This window comes from Neoarius graeffei, chromosome 11 (genome assembly GCF_027579695.1).
Source record: "Neoarius graeffei isolate fNeoGra1 chromosome 11, fNeoGra1.pri, whole genome shotgun sequence".
In the NCBI taxonomy this organism is placed as follows: domain Eukaryota; kingdom Metazoa; phylum Chordata; class Actinopteri; order Siluriformes; family Ariidae; genus Neoarius; species Neoarius graeffei.
Genome location: NC_083579.1, coordinates 58234032 through 58253796, shown reverse-complemented (window position 1 = coordinate 58253796; position 19765 = coordinate 58234032). Strand labels below are relative to the sequence as shown.

Below are 19765 nucleotides of genomic sequence, written 5' to 3'. Positions count from 1 at the left end.
CTCCACATTTTTTGTGTGTTCTAGTTCCTAACATAACTGAAAGAGGAAGTCAGCATTATACTTTGTATGGCACAAGCAATAGATGAAATATAATACCTTTCTCTCCTATACACATGGCACATTTCCTGCAAATAATTTTTGTTTCAACTTTCAACTCTCCGTTAGGCTTCTTTGCTTCCATGAGAATCTGGACTTCCTTGTTTGGCTGAAGGCGATGTGTATTGAATTTTCATTATACAGTGCCTTTCAGATTTACTGGCCCCCTTTTTATAAATGTGCTACTATGATTGCACTGTACAAAATAATTCAAATTAGCCACAAACAACAGAAGAGATTATTTATCTTTGTTCTAACATGCGTTTAACCATGTCCTGTTTTCCTGGTGTATAAATCTGAGTTTACAGACAGCAGATCAGAAGAGACAGATGGTGGTTGATCAGCACAAATTGGGTAATGGTTATAAAAATACATAGGCAGTTAATGTTAATTAATATAATTAGGGTCTGAAATTGGAGCCTTGAGCACACTGTCCCCAAAATAATTTCTGCTATGTGCTAGGATATTTCAGGCAATTTCAGGCTTGCATGAGCCGAATATATTTCCAGATCAACACAGAAATTGTTAAGGAAACAAAATCAGTGATTTTCAGTGACCATATCAGTCTCCAGACATGAGCCCTAGCGAAAACCTGTGGTCTGAATTGAAGATCAGTTTTCGCATGCACAAATGTAATGACACAATATTAACGATACACTGTCCCAAAATACATTATCATGCTTGTATTGGACTCCCATGACCCTCAGCCCACAACCTCATCACATGACCTGCAATTAAGCTCACAGTCACCTGATTACTAATTGAACTCATTTGTTTGCAATCACACCACTTCCTTTAAATAACCCAGACTTTATTTTATATCCTTTAATCCTATGTCCTTTCCTGACCACTTTAACTTGACCTCAATGGAAAATGTCATGAGGTCAAGGAAAGATCTATCCATCTATTATCTGTAGCCGCTTATCCTGTTCTATAGGGTCGCAGGCAAGCTGGAGCCTATCCCAGCTGACTATGGGCGAGAGGCGGGGTACACCCTGGACAAGTCGCCAGGTCATCAAGGAAAGATGTGAAGGAGAATTCATAAGGACATAGGAAAAGATAGCTGTGGTGCTCAGAGAATCTGACTGTACTTCCACTAGGCTACACAGTTGTGCGACGGTGCATGTTATTGACATGGGGCTGCTGTGTGAAACTATTATGTTTCGAAGATGGACTACAAAAGGTGCATCTTCGCCCTGTGTGTTCTTACCATGTTGTTTCATGCCGGCCATATAAATGTGGAAAACATGATGAAAAATATTACTTCATTAAAAAGTTTGGAACTGAAATTAAAAAAGGATATAGGCTACCAGTCACAAAACTGAAAAGAAATGATTGTCACATTGAGAGTGGTTGCTCACATTCACCATCCTGTTCATTCATATTCATCAACATGAATCCCAGTTATGATATGATTATTTAATTATTTAAATATTTATATAATTATTTGTTTCTGTGAATGGTGCGCTGATGGTGTGTTGCTTTAAATGTTACTGCTGCAAGGAACTGCACTGCAAAAAATGATATCTTAGCAACTGAAAATATCTTGAAAGTAGTTGAAACGATCTAGCATTTCCTATTAGAAGAATACAAGACACCAGTTCTGAGATTATTAAACCTAGTTCTAGATTGCAACCAACTTATTCTAAGACGTCTTATTAAGTAAAAATATTTACCTCCGCCAAGGAGGTTATGTTTTCGGTAGCGTTGGTTTGTTGGTTTGTTTGTTTGTTTGTTTGTTGGTTTGTCTGTTAGCAACATTACGGAAAAAGTAATGAACGGATTGCTCTGAAATTTTTTTCCAGAGGTGTGACTGGGCACAAGTAACAATCCATTAAATTTTGGTGGTGATCCGGATTATCTTCTGGATCCCGGATTTTTTTAAAGGATTCTTGGTGGAGGTCTGCGCTCTCCAAGTGCTTTTCTAGTTGTCCATGCAGCAAGATAATTTCACTAGTATTAAGTAATTTTGTCCTCAGATTCAGTTTTTAATTTCTTGCAGTGTGACGGATGGCATTATCTCCTTTCCTTTTGTAAAAGATGATCCAGTGTATGCTATGCTAAAGGTGATAGGAAAGGAAGCATTGAAGCGCCTTTCCTTAGCATGTAGAGAATTCGAACATCTCTTATCATAGCTACCACTTCGATGCTTCTTGGTCATTTCACTCAGTTAGGAACCTTCCTAAACAAAAAAAAGACTATTGGACGGCAGTCTAACTCTTGTTCTAGCATGGTGATTGTGATGAGTTTAAGACTGAGTGTGTAGCTTGTTTGACTTTTGCTCATTTTTGAGGAGGGTGCCAATAATTCTGGAGGGCACGCTATATTGTATCTAAATCAAGGAATCTCAGGGTGTATCAGGAAGGAATTTTCTCAGCAATCTGTTTCTGCAGACTTAAATATCTATACAGTCCTTTTGTAACATAATCCATCATGGATAATCTCTAATTTAGGCTTTTTCATTCCAACTGCAAGCAAAATATAAATCAACTGAGTGCAATCTGTTCCCCACAAACGGGACTGTGGGTTTCTGTTTGTGCCCATATTTCACTCCAAATGTCATAATTTCCAACCATTTTCTAAATATCTAAAATGCTGATAATTTCCAGTTTAGACAGAGGACAACCAGTATCTTGCTTACATTATTTAGCATAGTATAGTCAATACCCAACATGTCCCAAGTATAATTCTGGAGTCCTGGAGTCAGGCTATTAATGAAAATTATTCTCTCATAATCCTTTAAACATTTTAATTGCTCGCTAAATTATAAACACAAGGTGGCAGAATATTCTTTGTTTTGCAGTGTACTGTTTTTAATTGGGGGGTGGCACGGTGGTGTAGTGGTTAGCACTGTTCCCTCACAGCAAAAAGGTCCTGGGTTTGAGCCCAGCGGCCTGCAAGGGCCTTTCTGTGTGGAGTTTGCATGTTCTCCCCGTGTCTGCGTGGGTTTCCTCTGGGTGCTCCAGTTTCCTCCACAGTCCAAAGACATGCAGGTTAGGCTAATTGGTGGCTCTAACTTGACCGTAGGTGTGAATGTGAGTGTGAATTGTTGTGTGTCTCTATGTGTCAGCCCTGCGATGACCTGGCGACTTGTCCAGGGTGTACCCCGCCTTTCGCCCATAGTCAGCTGGGATAGGCTCCAGCTTGCCTGCGACCCTGTACAGGATAAGCGGCTACGGATAATGGATGGATGAATGTTTTTAAAGGGAAACTGAAGTCATTTTTAAACTTGCTTTATTTCTTAATTAACGTGTTATTCAGTTACGTTTTTTGGTTTTAGTAACCTTATATCATGACTTGTATTGGCAACTAATTGTAATTAAATATTATACTTATCGGCCTATTCTGTTTTTAGCCATGTTGAATTTAGTTTGTTTGGTCCACGGCAGGCGTCACTTATCCACGTGATCTTCACGAGACTTGTGTGAGACTTTGAAACGTCAAGTGTCTGCCAGGTGTCGGTGCCGCCATTTTGAAAACTGTTTTCCAAATTAAATATTGCACAAAAATGAGTTTAAATGACAATTACTGCCTACTTTTTTCAAACTTTCCTGATTGCTATCAAAACAAACAAAACTTCCGGCTTGATTACATCAGAATTCGAAGGAGGGTGTGCGCGTCTTTTGACAACATTGGCAGATGTCGGTCACTTTGATTTCTGCTGTACGTTTTACTTCCGTCCTACGATGTCTTGCACAGGTCTCAACGAATCTGGTTTACGGCCATTGCTTTGACATATGGACTGATATGTTACATAGCATATTTCAAACACTCATAACTTGCTATAGCAGTGACAAAATAGCTATCAAAAATGCATTCCTATATTTAATAAAATGAGATAAATAGAATTTTGATAATCAAAAATTTGCCTTCAGTTCTCCTTTAAATGGTAGCTGTGGTAAACATAATTAGCAGTACACTGATTATTCATCCCTCGCATCTTACTGAAGATTCTACCTGATATACAGGTGATCAGTTAAATGAAATGTCCTGCTACAGTATCCTAAATGCTTTTGGATGAAGCATACATCTGAATGATTATCATAATACAAAAACTGCCAGATACAGAGTCCTCAGTTTTGTAGTTCTTGGCTGAAAAAGGATGTAATGGATCTTGACGAGTGGATGCAGATGAGGCAGACACTAAGCTCTGCACCTGACAGATTCCTCGAAGTTGAAGCCAAATTTCACTCAGACTATGTGAGAGAAAGAGCTCATAATTCCATATGTGACTATTAATACAAAAAGAGCTGAAACTGAGACAATGTTTGGAGGAGCAGTCACTGATGACTGAATTAAAGAAGCAAAAATTAAGATGAAAGACAAAAGTCAAAGGAGAAGAAGATATGTGTTCAAAGAGAGTAATGAGGGACAGCATATCTGAAGTGTTTCAGCAGGAACATGGGATGCCAAGAGTTATGTTTTGCAGGAGTCATGTGGAGAGCGACAGCCAAAACCATATGCAGTCTGATTGATGTCATATGTCGCTCTTGCAATTTGCCCACGCGCAGTAGGAGTATATAACAGCAGATCCATGGCTCCTTCACAGTCTACATTACACTCCATCCTCCTGTTTGCCACTTTGGTTCATAGGAAGGAAATGCACCACTTTCTGTTCCACAAACAGACTAGCCATGCGTTCGGAAGTTATTTAAAGAACCTTTGTTTACTCCAGTAATATCCCAAGAGGATACAGATACAGTTGCATGACTCCGCATGCTACTGTATAGGATAAAGCTAAACTTATTCAAAGGCTTTGTCTAATGGGTTTGAGTATGCTCAGACAAACCTCAGCATGGTAGACTGAAGGGAATGCTCAAATATTTATGACTCACAATTATTCTTTAATTTGGAATTAATTACCTAAGTGAAGTGAAATCCTTTTTTTGTGTGATGCATGAGCGCTGACTAGCTGCCTCTTAACCCCTGTTACCAAATCTCTGTTGAACCCATACAGATGGGCACAGCAGAACATGACATCATCCTTTAGTGCCCATTGTATGAAGTAATCCTTTATTAAACAGTGGCTTTGTCACCATGTTACCTAAAGTGCTCGCACGACAAACTTACTTTAGTGAAGACAACAGAACAGAAAATTGAGACTTACTCAATTACTGCACACATATCTCATGTCTCTCAGAATGTTGCCTCTTAAACGACTGTGTAAAATTAACTAATTGTTTAGATTGCGAGATCCTGGCTGTCAGGTTACTGGTACTCTCTTAATGACTTTATTTAATTTTCCCTCCCATTAACTGCAGCAGAACTGCCCTGTTCTACTTCTAATGGGTGATATCATCAGGCTTGTACAGACCAATGCCAAATCTGTACAAGCCCTGGGCCATGCGCCAGTGTACAGCATTCACATTACAGGGCCACAAGTCAATAGTGAGCAATAGGGGCCCAGGATGAAGTTTACTGAAAAATAAAAACGAATGTTATGCAACTCTAGAAAGGACAAGGTAGGTTGATTTATATTTTCCAGATCTTATGAGCATTTATAGTCTGTAGAATGGTGAGGAGGGGAAAAGAAGCTGGTTTTAAAGTAATAGAAGTGGGTACGTATGCGTTTGTGTGGGTAATGTATTCTGATATCAGCCTGGATGATCTGATTTTTGCCTGAATGGTCAAAGCTCTGCCTTTGGGGGGAAAAAAAATCATATTAAAAAGCAAAATGTCAAGGGTGGTAAATAGGGCCTCCATTGCAATTAGACAGAGGACCTATTTGACCCACACATGCACACACTAACGGGCACAATGAGAGAGCCTCCCAAACAAGCTAATGGGTCTATAGGCTAATGACTCCCTTGGTCAGATGAATTCCTCTTGCTAATTTGACAAAAGCTGAAAGCCAGAAAGAGAGTCTGGAAAGATTATTGACAACAACCCAAATGGTTTGAGTCCTCACTTGAGTAGACAGATAACCTGAGTGTGATAAAGACATTGATTCATGCACCACAATACCAACACCCCTCCTCCAATCACGTCCCTCTTGTCATCCATAAAAGCTGAAAGTAACTTTTGTGTCCCTTGACAGCAACATATTGCTTTGTCTTATCCAGCGCTGTTTGTACATGCTACTCACACACATTTGCTCTGAATTGCTGGGAAAGCCTGAGAGAGTGATGACTTCAGCTCCCCTGTCAAATTGAGCAATACGCACATTAGTATTTGTAACGTCGCCAGATCGATTGTTACTAATGTTTCCCCAGCTCTGGTTTAACAGGTATGCACCATTTATCCATTTGGCTTTTGCCAATGCAGAAATGAATGGTTCCTAAGGAATCACTTTTTTCTCCTTTGTGCTAAGCTTTGTTTCAGTAGATACCCATTTGTTCATCCATTATCCGTAACCGCTTATCCTGTGCACGGTCGTGGGCAAGCTGGAGCCTATCCCAGCTGACTATGGGCGAGAGGCGGGGTACACCCTGGATAAGTCGCCAGGTCATCACAGTTCAGTAGATATCGATACTGAAATATACAACCATTACTAGTTAGTGTTCATACTGTGGTAAATTTTCTTTCTTCTTTGATTATTTATGTGTAGTAAAGCACATCTCCCGAATGGTGTACTAAAGCTGAATTTGATTGCCGATATCATATACCAGCCATAATGAGAAATATAATGCAACAATATCAGTATTGTGATACATTTTGCAAATAAATTATTTTGTTTGTTTGTTTGTTTGTTTGTTTGTACTTATACAACACTGACCATCAACATTGTACCTCAGAGTTATAGGTAGCTGACTGGATGACAAAATAGTTCTTTTTGCGAAGCCATTTTATTTATGGAAACATTAACCTGTAAAAATTCTAAGACCTGTTGGCAGGTTGAGACTTGTTTTAACTGTAGGTGTGGAATAATTTACATTATTATACATACAGGGCACTTTTTCAATGGAAAAAAAACATGTATTCTATTCCCTTCTAGTGGGTTTCATTCATTTGGTTTGATAGCATGCAATGTTGTTAGCATATTGTTTATCCTATGTGTATTACATCACTCTACCCAAAGGAGAATGAGCGTTCAATATGGTTTACAATATTGCATGGTTGTCAAGACAACATGACGTCACATGTCTGAGCTGATGTGAATATTCAATGAGAGAGTTTTCTGTTGCGCATATGCAGAAGCATCTCTTTGTTCGCTAACAGCGCCAGCAGTAAACTGTCACAGTGAATTGAAAATGCCATAAGATACATATTACACGTAAAAGTTCTGCGCTAGCGAGCGACTGTGAAAATTTGTAAACAAACATGGCCACCAGGTTTGTTCCATCGAATGTGTATGTATAATAATAATAATAATAATAATAATAATAATAATGGCTTTTTCATGGTATATCAGATATATTCCATTCAGCTACTCGTCTTCGACTTGCTCATTATCATGCTAGCTGAATGGAATATATCTGATATAACACTCAGTGCCAGCCAACATTATTTAAATATTCTATCCACATTCACTGGATATGCGCAATCATGTGCTCTGATTGGCTACTCTACTCCTAGATATCAGCTCATATACCATGAGTAGAGAAAAACAAAATGGCGGAACGTGTTACTGAACCAACCAAGGACAAAATAAAAACTCTACTCAAAAACAAAACCCCCAAAAAATACAAAAAAGTAACAAAATATGGAATAAAAGTATTTGACAGTAAGAACATATCTTTTTTATTTTTCAATAATTATTATTCTAGCATTTTTCACAAATTGCTACTGTCATTTCACCAGTTTGTTTACATTCTAAGCGGAAATGATTTTGTCGGATGTTTTATATAAAGTTTTTATTTATCGAATTTGCAAAAAATAAAAATAAAAATGTTTTGTTAATCAAAATCCAGTGAATGTGGATAGAATAAAACAATTATTCCACTCAATCTTGTACATGATTTATAGCCGACTCGGTGCTATGCACTTCATCGGCTATCAGCTCATGTATGATTTGATTTTATGGAATAACTGTGAAGTGGTTATTGAATAAACTTGTCTAAACTGAGTAATAAACCAGGTGTATAAAGGGGCAAATAAATATATATCCTGTAATTCTGTAGTTTTTTTTAAGTGGTTTTAAAATGGGACATCTTTAAAAATTTATTTATTTATTTATTTGTCATTTGATAACAAACCTATATTGCATATTATGTGAAGGTGTTCAGGTATAATTTAAGATTTTTTTCCATATCATCCAGTGCTAAAATTCATGCATGAGATATTAAATGCATGTTTGGCTTTTGACCCGGCACTGTCACCTCACAGCAAGAAGGTTCTGGGTTTGAGCCCAGTCGCCAACGAGAGCCTTTCTGTGTGGAGTTTGCATGTTCTCCCCGTGTCCGCGTGGGTTTCCTCCGGGTGCTCCGGTTTCCTCCACAGTCCAAAGACATGCAGGTTAGGTTAACTGGTGACTCTAAATTGACCGTAGGTGTGAATGTGAGTGTGAATGGTTGCTTTCTCTGTGTGTCAGCCCTGCGATGACCTGGTGACTTGTCCAGGGTGTACCCTGCCTCTCACCCATATAGTCAGCTGGGAGAGGCTCCAGCTTGCCTGCGACCCTGCACAGGATAAGTGGCTACGGATAATGGATGGATGGATAGATGGCTTTTGACCCTGCCTCTAGTAGGACTGAGCAGCATTCACACTATATGTGGTCTGACTGTGCTACCTCTGCTCTTTGCCTCTGCCAGGCAGTGAGAGTACGCACTCTGGTGTGCATATGTAGGGCAGTGGGTTAGGAGAGCAGTGTGTAAAGCTGTGCTACACTAAGACTCTTAATTCAGCCTGTCGAGGGGAGACAGTGCATGCTTTTATACAGCATGCTTGCTAAGTAAAGTGACAGTCAAGGGAATATCGAGCTGTCTCTCTAAGAACACAATGGTGTTCCGTTCATTGGCTATTCCCTGTCTGTCTTTCTTTCTTTTTTCTTTTTTTACTAAGGACAAGGGCATTCATTTCAACATGCCCTTAATAGATGGCCAGTTACTGTGTGCAGTTGTGCGTTTTTCTTATCTAAATCGATCTGACGATCCACCTGAATGCAGTGCACTATTCAGAGGGCGTGTTAATGAATAGCATTATCTCAGCCGTCATGCTGATCACATCTTTGACAAAGCTGTCTGCGTGAAGCACACACTTTACATATAAAATCTTCCTTTTTCGCTCCCTCTTTTGTTCTGTTCTTTTGATCTTTACTTTCCTCCCTCTCTCACAGACTCAAAGATATATATTGTATATCTGTTTGAAGTGTGGGACAGAGTAAGAAAGAATGGGCTTCTTTACACATGAAGTATTCATGCAGCAAGGGATGTGTGTGTGTTGAGAGAGTGAGTAAGGGAGAGAGGCGCACCCTCGCTCAATGTGAACTCCTTTTCTGGCTGTGGGGAGTAAAAGGGGCAGGGCTGTGTAAAGAAAAAGAGGGAGGGAGTGAGCTGTGTGTAAGTGTGTGTGTGTGTGTGTGTGTGTGTGTGTGTGTGTGTGTGTGTGAATGAGAATGCTGCACGGCTACTAACGTTTCTCTGGCAGCACGAGCCAGAGCTTGACTGCGAGATTTCATCCTCATTTCCCTCCTGGTGCATAGCGGAGAAGAACACATGGGGGAGGAGGGGGAGGTATGACAGAGGAAGTGTAGGATTAAATGAACTGACAGAGAAACAGAGGAAAGAGAAGAAAGGTGCAAAAAGACATAGCACGGGTCACAGAAAAATGCAATGAATGACATGTAAGAAGAGGTAAAGAGAAGACGAGCCAAGTCTGCTGGAATGAATGGAAAGAAGTGTATTTGATTCGCAGCTGGAGTCTTTGTAGAGTTGAGCAGATTATGGGAAATGTACAGTGAAGAGGAACTTTCTGCCCTTGCCGCATCTCTTCTCTCCCCTCTCTGCTTTCTTCGACCCCTCCTGTGCCACAGATCTTTTCGCTAGTGCTGGACTTTCTCCTCTCAAAACTCATCTGGATCTTTTCACTGATATCTAAACAAATATTAGACATATAGACACAAGTATACTTTTAAAACTGCACGGCAAACTCAATGGCAAAGTGTGGATATGGACATGTAGACTGTACATTTTTCTTTGGTCTTTTTGGGCTGCCTTTGGCAAAGCTGAGTGCTTACTTCTTTAGATGATGGATTGGAAAGAAGTGTAAGTACTTTTCCTCACTTTTTGTATGTGTATGTGTGCACACGTGCTGTGTGTGTGTGTGTGTGTGTGTGTGTGTGTGTGTGTGTGTGTGTGTGAGATGTGATCCTTTTTACCCTTTCACCCCATTTCCGCTCTGCTTCTCTCTCGACATAATGAATGATAGTAACTTGGTTTATTCCAAACCTACTGAACCCATTTGTGTTAATAAACTCTTTATCACGTCTTCACTAATTGATGGAATACAAATATGAATTTCCAAAATTGAAAGTGATTTCTCAGCAACTTTTGAACTTGTCAAGACGTGTGATGGGTGAGGTTAAATTGTTCATTACATTTTGTGTGTGTGTGTGTGTTGTGTGTGTGTGAGAAAGTGTATCTGTGTGTGTCTGCTACAGTGAAGTTGAACAGGTGGACAGCAGTGGAAAGTGTAGGCACTTTGGCGTGCTCTTTATGGCAAGCATCCATTTATGAGCAGAGCCAGGTTCTTCTCAGAGAGGGGAGTGAAAGTGAGGAAAGTAGAAAGAATATGGAGAAAAGGGAAACAAGGAAGGAAAATCGAGAAATGGAAGAAAAAGAGGGATGGAGAAGTTGGGATGGTAGGAGGGAAGTGCACGTGATGATGAGCATTTTTTCTTGTTAGTGTATGAATGAACACACTAGATTATGTGTGTTAAATTTCTATCCTCCTTTCCAGAGTCCAAGACAGTAACAACTCAAACAATGCAAAATGATTAAAGATTATAAGTACCTTGGTTTAGATTAAACTTATTTTGTTTATATACATACTGAGGTTTATTACTGTACAAGGTCTCTCTCTTTCACTCTTTTAGTCATTATGTCTACAGGGTGTTTAAAAAATTTTGATATAATTTCACAATCTAATAACTTTGCCAATTCTCGTTCAACTGACCTGAAATTTTAACAGCATGTGTGGAAACAGGTAAAAAATTTATGTTTAATGTTTTTTGTTTTTATCTTTTTACGTATAGAAATGCCATTCACTGGACAAGAAAAAGCGTTTTGTGTGTTAGAGTGCTGTGTCTCAGGCGGCGCGAATATTGAAAATTTGTGAAATCGTTCATGGAATCCATATACCTTTGAATTTCTCATTCAAATTTTGAGAAATAAATCTTATATTGCGCAACATTAAGCCTGTTCAGTTTCATTTGCCTAGACTATGCAGTTTCTGGGATATTTACATCTCAAATAATATAACAATTTTTTTAAACATCGTATATAATAGTAATATCAATTTTAAGCTCTTCATTTTGTAAGTTGAAATCTATCATGGTGTTAATTCTAGTCATGCAGAACATTAACACGTATAAAACAAGGTGGGTTGGGGTTTTGAAAACATTGCATTTGCCATGTTTGTGTCACTGGATGTATTGTCACTGAATCACAATCAGTGACACACTCTGCCTGTCTCGCGCCTGTGAAGCTGCATCTGTCTCTCCTCTTTTCTCTTTCACAGTGCTAACACTCCTTCCCACTTATATACACAGACACACACACTCATACTCACAGACCTCCCTTACTCATGGGCCAGCAGTTCCCTCGGGAGCAACTCCTCCTGTATTCCTCTTGGACGCTATAATTATTTCATCAGCCAGTGGTGTGTTCTCTGATTGTGCTCTTGGGTTGTCACTGTGGACTGGAGAGGGAGAGGAGAAAAAGGAGGGGGGGGAGAGCAGAGAGGAAGAAAGCGAGCATGCCACTCATGGAGATATAGAGAGAAAGAGCATAGAAGGGAGGGTAGACATCCAGTAGGTGCACGCACACACACACACACACACACACACACACACACACACACACACACACACACACACACACACACAGCCATGTTCAAAGGCATGATAGACTGGACTAATGAGCAGACTGCTTGCTGAGGAAAGAGGATGTGGCTGCACACACACATGTACACACACACACCACCTGTCAGACACCCATTGTTCTACTGCGTAACATACATACTTGTTTACATGCCCTCCCATCACTACTTCATTCATTCATTCATTCATTCATTCATTCATTCACCTTGAGTAAGTCCTTTGTTTTGTTTAAAAATGAAGTCAGTTATATTAACAATGTTTTATAATATAAAAATTCTGGTGTCTGTGGAATCTCGACTCTATAAACAAGAAAACACAACATCCAGTTATTTAGCACAAGAAGGCATGTCTACTTGCCTGTCAAGTCATTTTACCTGTCTGTTTCGAAAGCTCCTCCTCTTGCACCTCTTGTATCTGACTTACTTTGGAAGTCCATCCATCCACCCTTTATCTGTAGGTGGGTTGAATCCGACGTCACATCCGCCCCATTAGATATGCAAGACATGAAGTGGTGGTCAGCTAAGCTCACTGTTCACAAAGCATTACTATCACTGGGGCGCCTTATTAGTCGTTAAAATGCCCTACGCTTGCATTGTTTTGGGCTGCTTGAATCAAACAAACTGTGAAACTGATAAAAGTTTCTTCCGTGTTCCCTGTAAAGTGATAAAAAAGGGTGAAAGAGCAAAGGATTTTATCAAAAGACTTCAAAAAAGGTGGCTCTTGAACTCAGAATTGAACTCAAGTGTTCAATTCTGCTCCCTTCCATCGCAGTGAAAGCACTGCAATGGAAGGGAGCAGAATTGAACACTTGAGTTTGCAGTGATCACTTCGTGAAACGTTTGCAATTCCTCTGATTTATTTTTTTTGGATTCACAAATCACTTCTCTCACCATTTTCTGTTATTTCGTGATGTTTTGAAGTTCAGGAGATGCTTAAGTCCTCAGATGTGTTTTTGTTTACTGTTTGATCGTGGTCACCATATTGTAAACTAACACTATATGTTTTCACTTTATTTATCAGGATGTCTGAGCAATCTTTACAAGAACGACGATGTAGATTGGGCTCCTACACTAAACTAGATCGATAAGATAATTGAGACGATTATCTTTCTGTGGATTTCTGTGGATCTTTGTGAATGATTTACCTGGAGAGAAGAGCAGGGAGTCTTGAGAATTGAGTGGATGTGGTTTGTTTACACCTGATGCTTAAATTTGTAGCATCCTAGCAATCAATGCAGAGACGCGCACAAAATGCTTAAAAATTCCTCCATACCCGGGCGTAAACGATACAGGATTTCTTGTAATACTTGATCCTCAGATCTTTAACACAGCCATATATAAAAAGTTGTATGCCTCCATGCTCTTCCAGGTTTTCATCTGTTTGTCCGTGTAGAATGTCTGCAGCACCAGGTAGTTTGAAATATCGGGGATGATTTTCCAACTCATAGGAAAAATCCTTCTTTGATAATGTGTAAGGATCCATCCCATTTCAAAGAGCAACTTTCTGAAGGTATCTTGACTGTACATTGGCCTCTAAACTGCGAAAATAGTCGGAGACGGTTTCAGTAGCTCTTTGCATAACGGCAGCCACAATGGTTTGCCTGACCACCACTTCATTCACTGGAAGTAAACTCACAAGCAAAAGTCACATGACTGAATACAACCTATACTGCTTATCCATCAGGCTCACGGGGGAAGCTGAAGCCAATCCCAGCTGACTTTGGGCAAGGGCTGGGGTACTCCCTGGGCAGGTCTCTAATCTGTCACAGTGCTAACATACAGTAGAGATGAACAATCATTCACATTCACACCTATGGGCAATTTAGAGTAGCCAGCTGACCTAATCCACAAGTCTTTGGACTGTGGGGGAAACCGGCGCACCCGGAGGAAACCCATGCAGGTATGAGGAGATCATGCAAACTCCACATGCTAAACATTGCACCACCGTGCCACCCACCTCAGAAGTTGGAATCCTAAACTACATAATTTTTGACTTCCGTGTGTTCAAGCTATAATTAGGGGGGAAAACAGCAAACTGTTTTATAGAGTTAACAAGTTAGTAAGTCTGTGTGTTGATTGAGCTTGATCTAAATCAAATACTTGTAGATACACTCCTTGCATTGACGTCACATTTACGTTAGCAACCGCCGCTACCCTATACCTGGGGGACAAATGAACTTTGTTTACATACTGTTCACATACTGAAGCTGAGCGAAAATGTCCGATGTCTGTTGCTGTTGTCTGAAGAAAACTACGCTAAAAAGCTCTACTACCGGATTACTTGGATAATCTTAGTCAGAAAGAAGTGAAGGATGGATATACGTGGAAATTAGAGTTTATTAGTGGTTATGATCTGGACAAAATTCCGCGAAACGACCGGAGTGACGGTGCAGATTTGTGGCCTCACGTTAGTGTTAGCTGCATGTTGGAATATACATTCTTTTTCCTGAAGAGTCCTGACATGGAAGAACAGTTAAAAAACTACAAAAGCAAGAAAACCTTCTTTGTGTAAAGATTTTTTTCCGACATCAACTTTTGGGAACAGAATGTTGTGAAAACCAAAGCATTTACTCTCAAAGGACTCTGACCTGAACTGTGGGCTAGATGGTATTCCCAGCCCTCCATGTCTCAGCAACCCCAAGTACATCTAGTTACAGAGCTATTTGTGCTCTATAATTTATAAATTGATACTTATTATTGTTAAAATAATATCTGAAGTGTTATTTGTAAAATAACACAATATTATGACGTCATGCACAAGGAGTCTATACACTGTAACTGATTTAACGCTAAGAAGTGCTATTTTGTTTACTCTTATGGGCTGTGAGCAGCCATGTTGATTTGATGTCACTTGCTGAATTCTGGGTGAAACATTAGTCTAGGAATTGTAGGTGCACCATTTATGGGGAGTGGCGAGATGGCAATGTTCTCTCCTTCATCTCTGCGGGTGGTGCATTGGCTACTATAAATTGCCACTCGTGTGAATGTGTATGAGCATGGCTTCCTTCAGGGTGTATTCTCTCACTTTGTACCCAATGTCCTCAGATCCAGATCCACTGTGTCTCAGAATTTTCGGTACAAAAAAAAAAAATCGCTGACTGTACCTTTAAAAAAGACATGATTCTTCCTGTCAGTAAAATTATACTGACGTAGTATTTTCTATTAGCTTCACTGTAGTTAATGAATTCCTAATAGTTACTGGGCTTTAAAATTAAGCTCAGTCTTTAAGGGAATAAAATAATACAGTGAGAATTGGGACATTAACTTTGTAGTAGTTAACTCAGTTTCATGGGTGTGCTGCTCACTCACGGTGTGTGGTACAGAGTAATTCTCCCTTCAGCATTACAGTATTCAGCATGAGACAGATGCCGCCTGTCAGCTTCTCTCCTCCACTTAGTGCATTCCACACAACACACAGTTCAGTGACTGTAAGGCTCCTCCTAATTAACGTTACCTGCAGAGCCTAAGCATCATTTTCTAGTTCTTATATTTCCTCTTTCCTGTTTTCTTGAAATTTTTTTTTTTTACTAGTGTCCCTTCTGTCATGTGTCTTTCATTGGACACAAAACCATGTCGGAGCAACTGTTGTACAGTTCAAGCAAAATATGTATCACAAACATTTAGCTGCCAAGTCTTTATTATATGGCAACTTGAAATGTTAAGAAGATATCTCATGTGAGTGAGATTAACGTCCTTATTATGCCTGGGTTACTGTGGAGTCAGAGGCAGCAAATGGTTAATGTCAAGGCTAATGGCGGAACTGACCCTATTAGCTGCAGTTTCACATTTCCTTCTGAAAAAAAGGAGGGCATTTTAGGGTGATGGGGCATAATATGGCCATTTGGTTATGTGAAGGAAAGGGAGGAGGCAACCTGCAGAGAGGAAACAAGCAAGAGAAAGAGAACGAGTCTGCCGTTTGTTTACTTTGGCTTTGAGATGGGGCTTTTGACCTTTCACTTCTGTAAATGCCAAGCTATACCGTTAAATCAATCAGCAAAAGAGGAGATTGATTTTTATTTCACCTTCTCAACTTGAATGAGAGGCAATAGTTAAAGGCTTTTTGGAAACAACCTTCCCTGTGGTGTACAAGAACTTTTGGTTGATTGGTAACGGTGCTTTGCAGATCAAAAATGTGACAATACGAACAACTTCTTTTTACCGGAAATCTAAAGTCAGTTTTCTACAAACAGCTTGAGACTTTAGAAAGACCTTAGCTTGTACTGAATTGCACGGTGTTTTTTTTTTTTTCAGGGCTGCACAAAAGCTAAACCTCTCATCCAAGCGAAAAAAGACCCAGCCGCCTATGCTGCAGCCGCCAGAGCCGTCCATTTACCCCACCAACTTCAGCAGCATCCTCCAGCTGTCCCCTCCACCCGCTCCACCATGCCTGCTCAGGGCCAGCTCAAAGGCCAAGGAGAACCCTGGCATGGGCAAGGTCAGAGAGATAAACATGCGCCCAACACACACACACACACAAACTGAGAAACTGTCAATGTGCTTACAAATGCATTCTTTGACAGTGAATAAAGAGCGCTTTTTGGTTTAACCTGACCAAATGCAAAGCCATACATCTCTCTGTTCAGTTGGGAACACGTGACATTTGGCATGATACACACACACACACACACACACACACACACACACACACACACACACACACACACACAATGTGGGGTGTCTGTACACAGCCACAGTTGTTTGCATCATAGAGACTGCTGCCCAGACAGGCTCGGGGCAGTGTAGGCTAATATAGTGGTATAAAGCCCTTGGAATGTCATGAATCTGCTCTCCTTGTTCTCGTTTGCTTTCTCCCTGCTTTGTTCTCTGTGGGAGAGGGCATTTAAAGGTGTTGATTAACTATTTTCCCTTTCATTATCCGCTTGGCTTTTTTTTTTTAACTTATCTACAGTGCCAGTCAAAAGTTTGGACACACCTACTCATTCATACGCTTTTCTGTATTTTGACTATTTTCTACATACTGAAGACATCAAAACTATGAACTAACACATGGAACATAATTCCATATATGTGGGAAACAAAAAAAAAGTGTTAAAAAACAAACTATGTTTCATATTTTAGAGTCTTCAAAGTAGCCACAGTTTACCTTGATGACACTTTGCACACTATTGGCATTATCTTAATCAGCTTCATGAGGGAGTCACCTGGAATGCTTTTCACTTAACAGGTTTGTCTCGTCAAAAGTTAATTAGTGCTATTTCTTACCTTCTTAATGTGGTTGAGATCCAACAGTCAAGTCAAGTCAAGTCCCTCTCACGCCAGAATCTGGTTTTCCCAGACAGTCTCCTGTCCCAGTACTAACCAACTCTTGAAGGCGTATGGGTGCGGCGCCGATCTCCGTTTCGATAGCCCTCAGCCTCTCGCCTATACAGCTAGGGTTACAGCAGGGGGCTAGTCCTCTGGTAACCGCAAGAGTTTAACTCCCCACTCGCATCTGTATTACAGCATGCCTTGCCAGACGGAGATCCAACAGTAAATAGTAAATAATAAAAATACAGTAACTAGCCCTATTCCACAACTGTAATAATCCATATTATGTCAAGAACCACTCAACTAAGTAAATATAAATTGCTTATTCCATCATTACTTTAAGAATAAAATTTTACTTTTAATGAATAAAAATAAATAAAAACCATTGTGTCCAAACATTTGAGTAGTACTGTATTTCGGAAAAGATTTTGAATAAGCATCAAATCATTCAAAAGCAAATGTCTCATTCTTTCATTGCAGAGCTATAAAGAAACTTTATAATCAAGTAAGGAAGTAAGAATTCTCAATAAATATAGTCTTTTTGATATAGTAGCAAAAATGTAGTGGTCTCAGGTTTTTTTAAACAAACAGGCAGTATAGTTGGAAGCTCTGAATAAAAGCAAACCAGCAAGTATTCAGCATGTATTCCCATTGCCTAATATTATTCAGCTGCATTCTACTATATTTATAGAGATCGAGAAGATTTGTACCAGATTAGATACCACCTGCTCTGTGATATTATTGGAACACAAGTTGCCAAAAACTCAAGCCCATTGAGATGATTGCTAACTGCCCATTGTAAATGGAGTCATTGAAACCCAGCTTCATTAGCGAGCTTCCTCTCCCTGCTACTGAACCTCACGTCTGCTGCTGCTGCCTGAAATGATCGACTTGGACCGAAGCTCAACCTTTACCTGGTGTTTTCACAAAAAATTATACCTAAGAGTGGCAGCAGAAATATATCTTATTCTACTAACCTTATATATATATATATATATATATATATATATATATATATATATATATATAAAAGGATCTGGAACTGGGAGAACAGATCAGTTTATACGACTATTAGGAGGTGTGCAAGACCTTACTGGCCAACCAATGTAAATGTAGTGAAGAAGACTGTTGACTTAGCCTGACTTTTTTTGGTCATTCATATATGGAAACCTGTTTCCAATGTCAGCCAGAGTAATTTCCTTCACCATGTGCACATGTCCATCAGCGATAATCGGCCCCTGCGGAGCAGCAGGAACGAGGGGGAGCTTGGCCATGCCTGGTGCCATGGTGTAGACATTCCTCTGTCCACTGGCACGGCAGTGGGATAAAGCAAAACTGACATTGTTTTGCTGGACCAAAGCTAGACTGTAGCTGTAAATAAACACTAACCATAGGTCCACCAGGATGTGGTATGGCTTTGTGCTGCTCAGATTGGAATGCCGTAGGAGCTCCAGGGGAAATCTGCTGTACTGTACTTGTGTTTGCCTGACTGCTGAGTGATGTCTGTAGTGTCAGCTTTTTACTGCTGTGTTGTGAAGATTAATTAGAGCAGTTTTGCAGCTGCTGGGTCCTTCTTTGCTGTGTGTTTGGGTGACACTGTAAAATATGTTGGAAGAGTCTTTGCAGTTCCTTACAGCTTCTTTAGCTAAAACACAAGATTTCTTTTTGTCATCATATGATTCGGTTACTTTATCTGCAAATCTCTACAGTAGCATTCTACCAAACCCATAATCCTAGAAAAAAACAACAACAAAAAAAGAAGTCTCCATGAATTCAATGTATTTTATTATTTGCGTCTGTGATTTTCTATTTTTTTTCCGGCATGAGCATCCTTACGTAATATTTTCTTTTATCCACTTCCACTTCCCTGAGCAGGTGAAGGTGATGGTGCGGATCTGTCCATCTGTAGGAGTGCAGGACTCTTCGGAGTCCATGTCTTTCCTGAAGGTGGACCAGCGGAAGAAGCAGTTGACTCTGTATGAACCTTCGCTCCTGACCCAGCCCAGCTCAGGCCACCGACGTACACCACTTGCTGCTCCAAAAATGTTTGCTTTTGATGCTATCTTCACCCAAGATGCCTCACAGGTAAAAGCTCCGCTGGATTCTATGTGAATTGTTGTTGGTGTTGTGATATTTCTGATGCTGCTGTCTTGTTTTATTGCCTCCTGTGTTGTATTCTAGTACATTTAGGCTAAGACATTTCCTCAAGGGCAGTAGGACAACAGTAGCACAATGCGTATACAAACATCCCATCCTCCCACGCACATATTCTGGACAGGGCTTGAGGCTTAATGCAAAAATGGCCATCTCACTTCAGCATCATTCTTCACAGTATAGGCACAGCAGCTGTTTCTTTTACGTATGGAAAATTATTTGAATTCCAGCCACATATAACTAGCAACGTTTTTGGTTTGTCACCCAGACT

The 19765-nt window shown here is 40.0% G+C and overlaps 1 protein-coding gene across 4 annotated transcripts in view; it reads left to right on the top strand.

Annotated features, from left to right (window-relative positions):
• Positions 1-19765, top strand: part of kif26ab (kinesin family member 26Ab) — a 133279-nt gene that overhangs the window by 93874 nt on the left and 19640 nt on the right. For 3 of the 4 annotated variants that reach the window (XR_009655652.1, XM_060934348.1, XM_060934349.1), the window contains 2 exons: positions 16324-16507; positions 19216-19425. Coding sequence is in view for 3 of the 4 variants with exons in the window: in XM_060934348.1 (XP_060790331.1) it covers positions 16324-16507; positions 19216-19425 (394 nt within the window). In the remaining variant the exon portion in view is untranslated. Of the gene's footprint in view, positions 1-9674; positions 10239-16323; positions 16508-19215; positions 19426-19765 lie in introns of those variants that run through there. The other variant, XM_060934350.1, reaches the window with a different exon arrangement.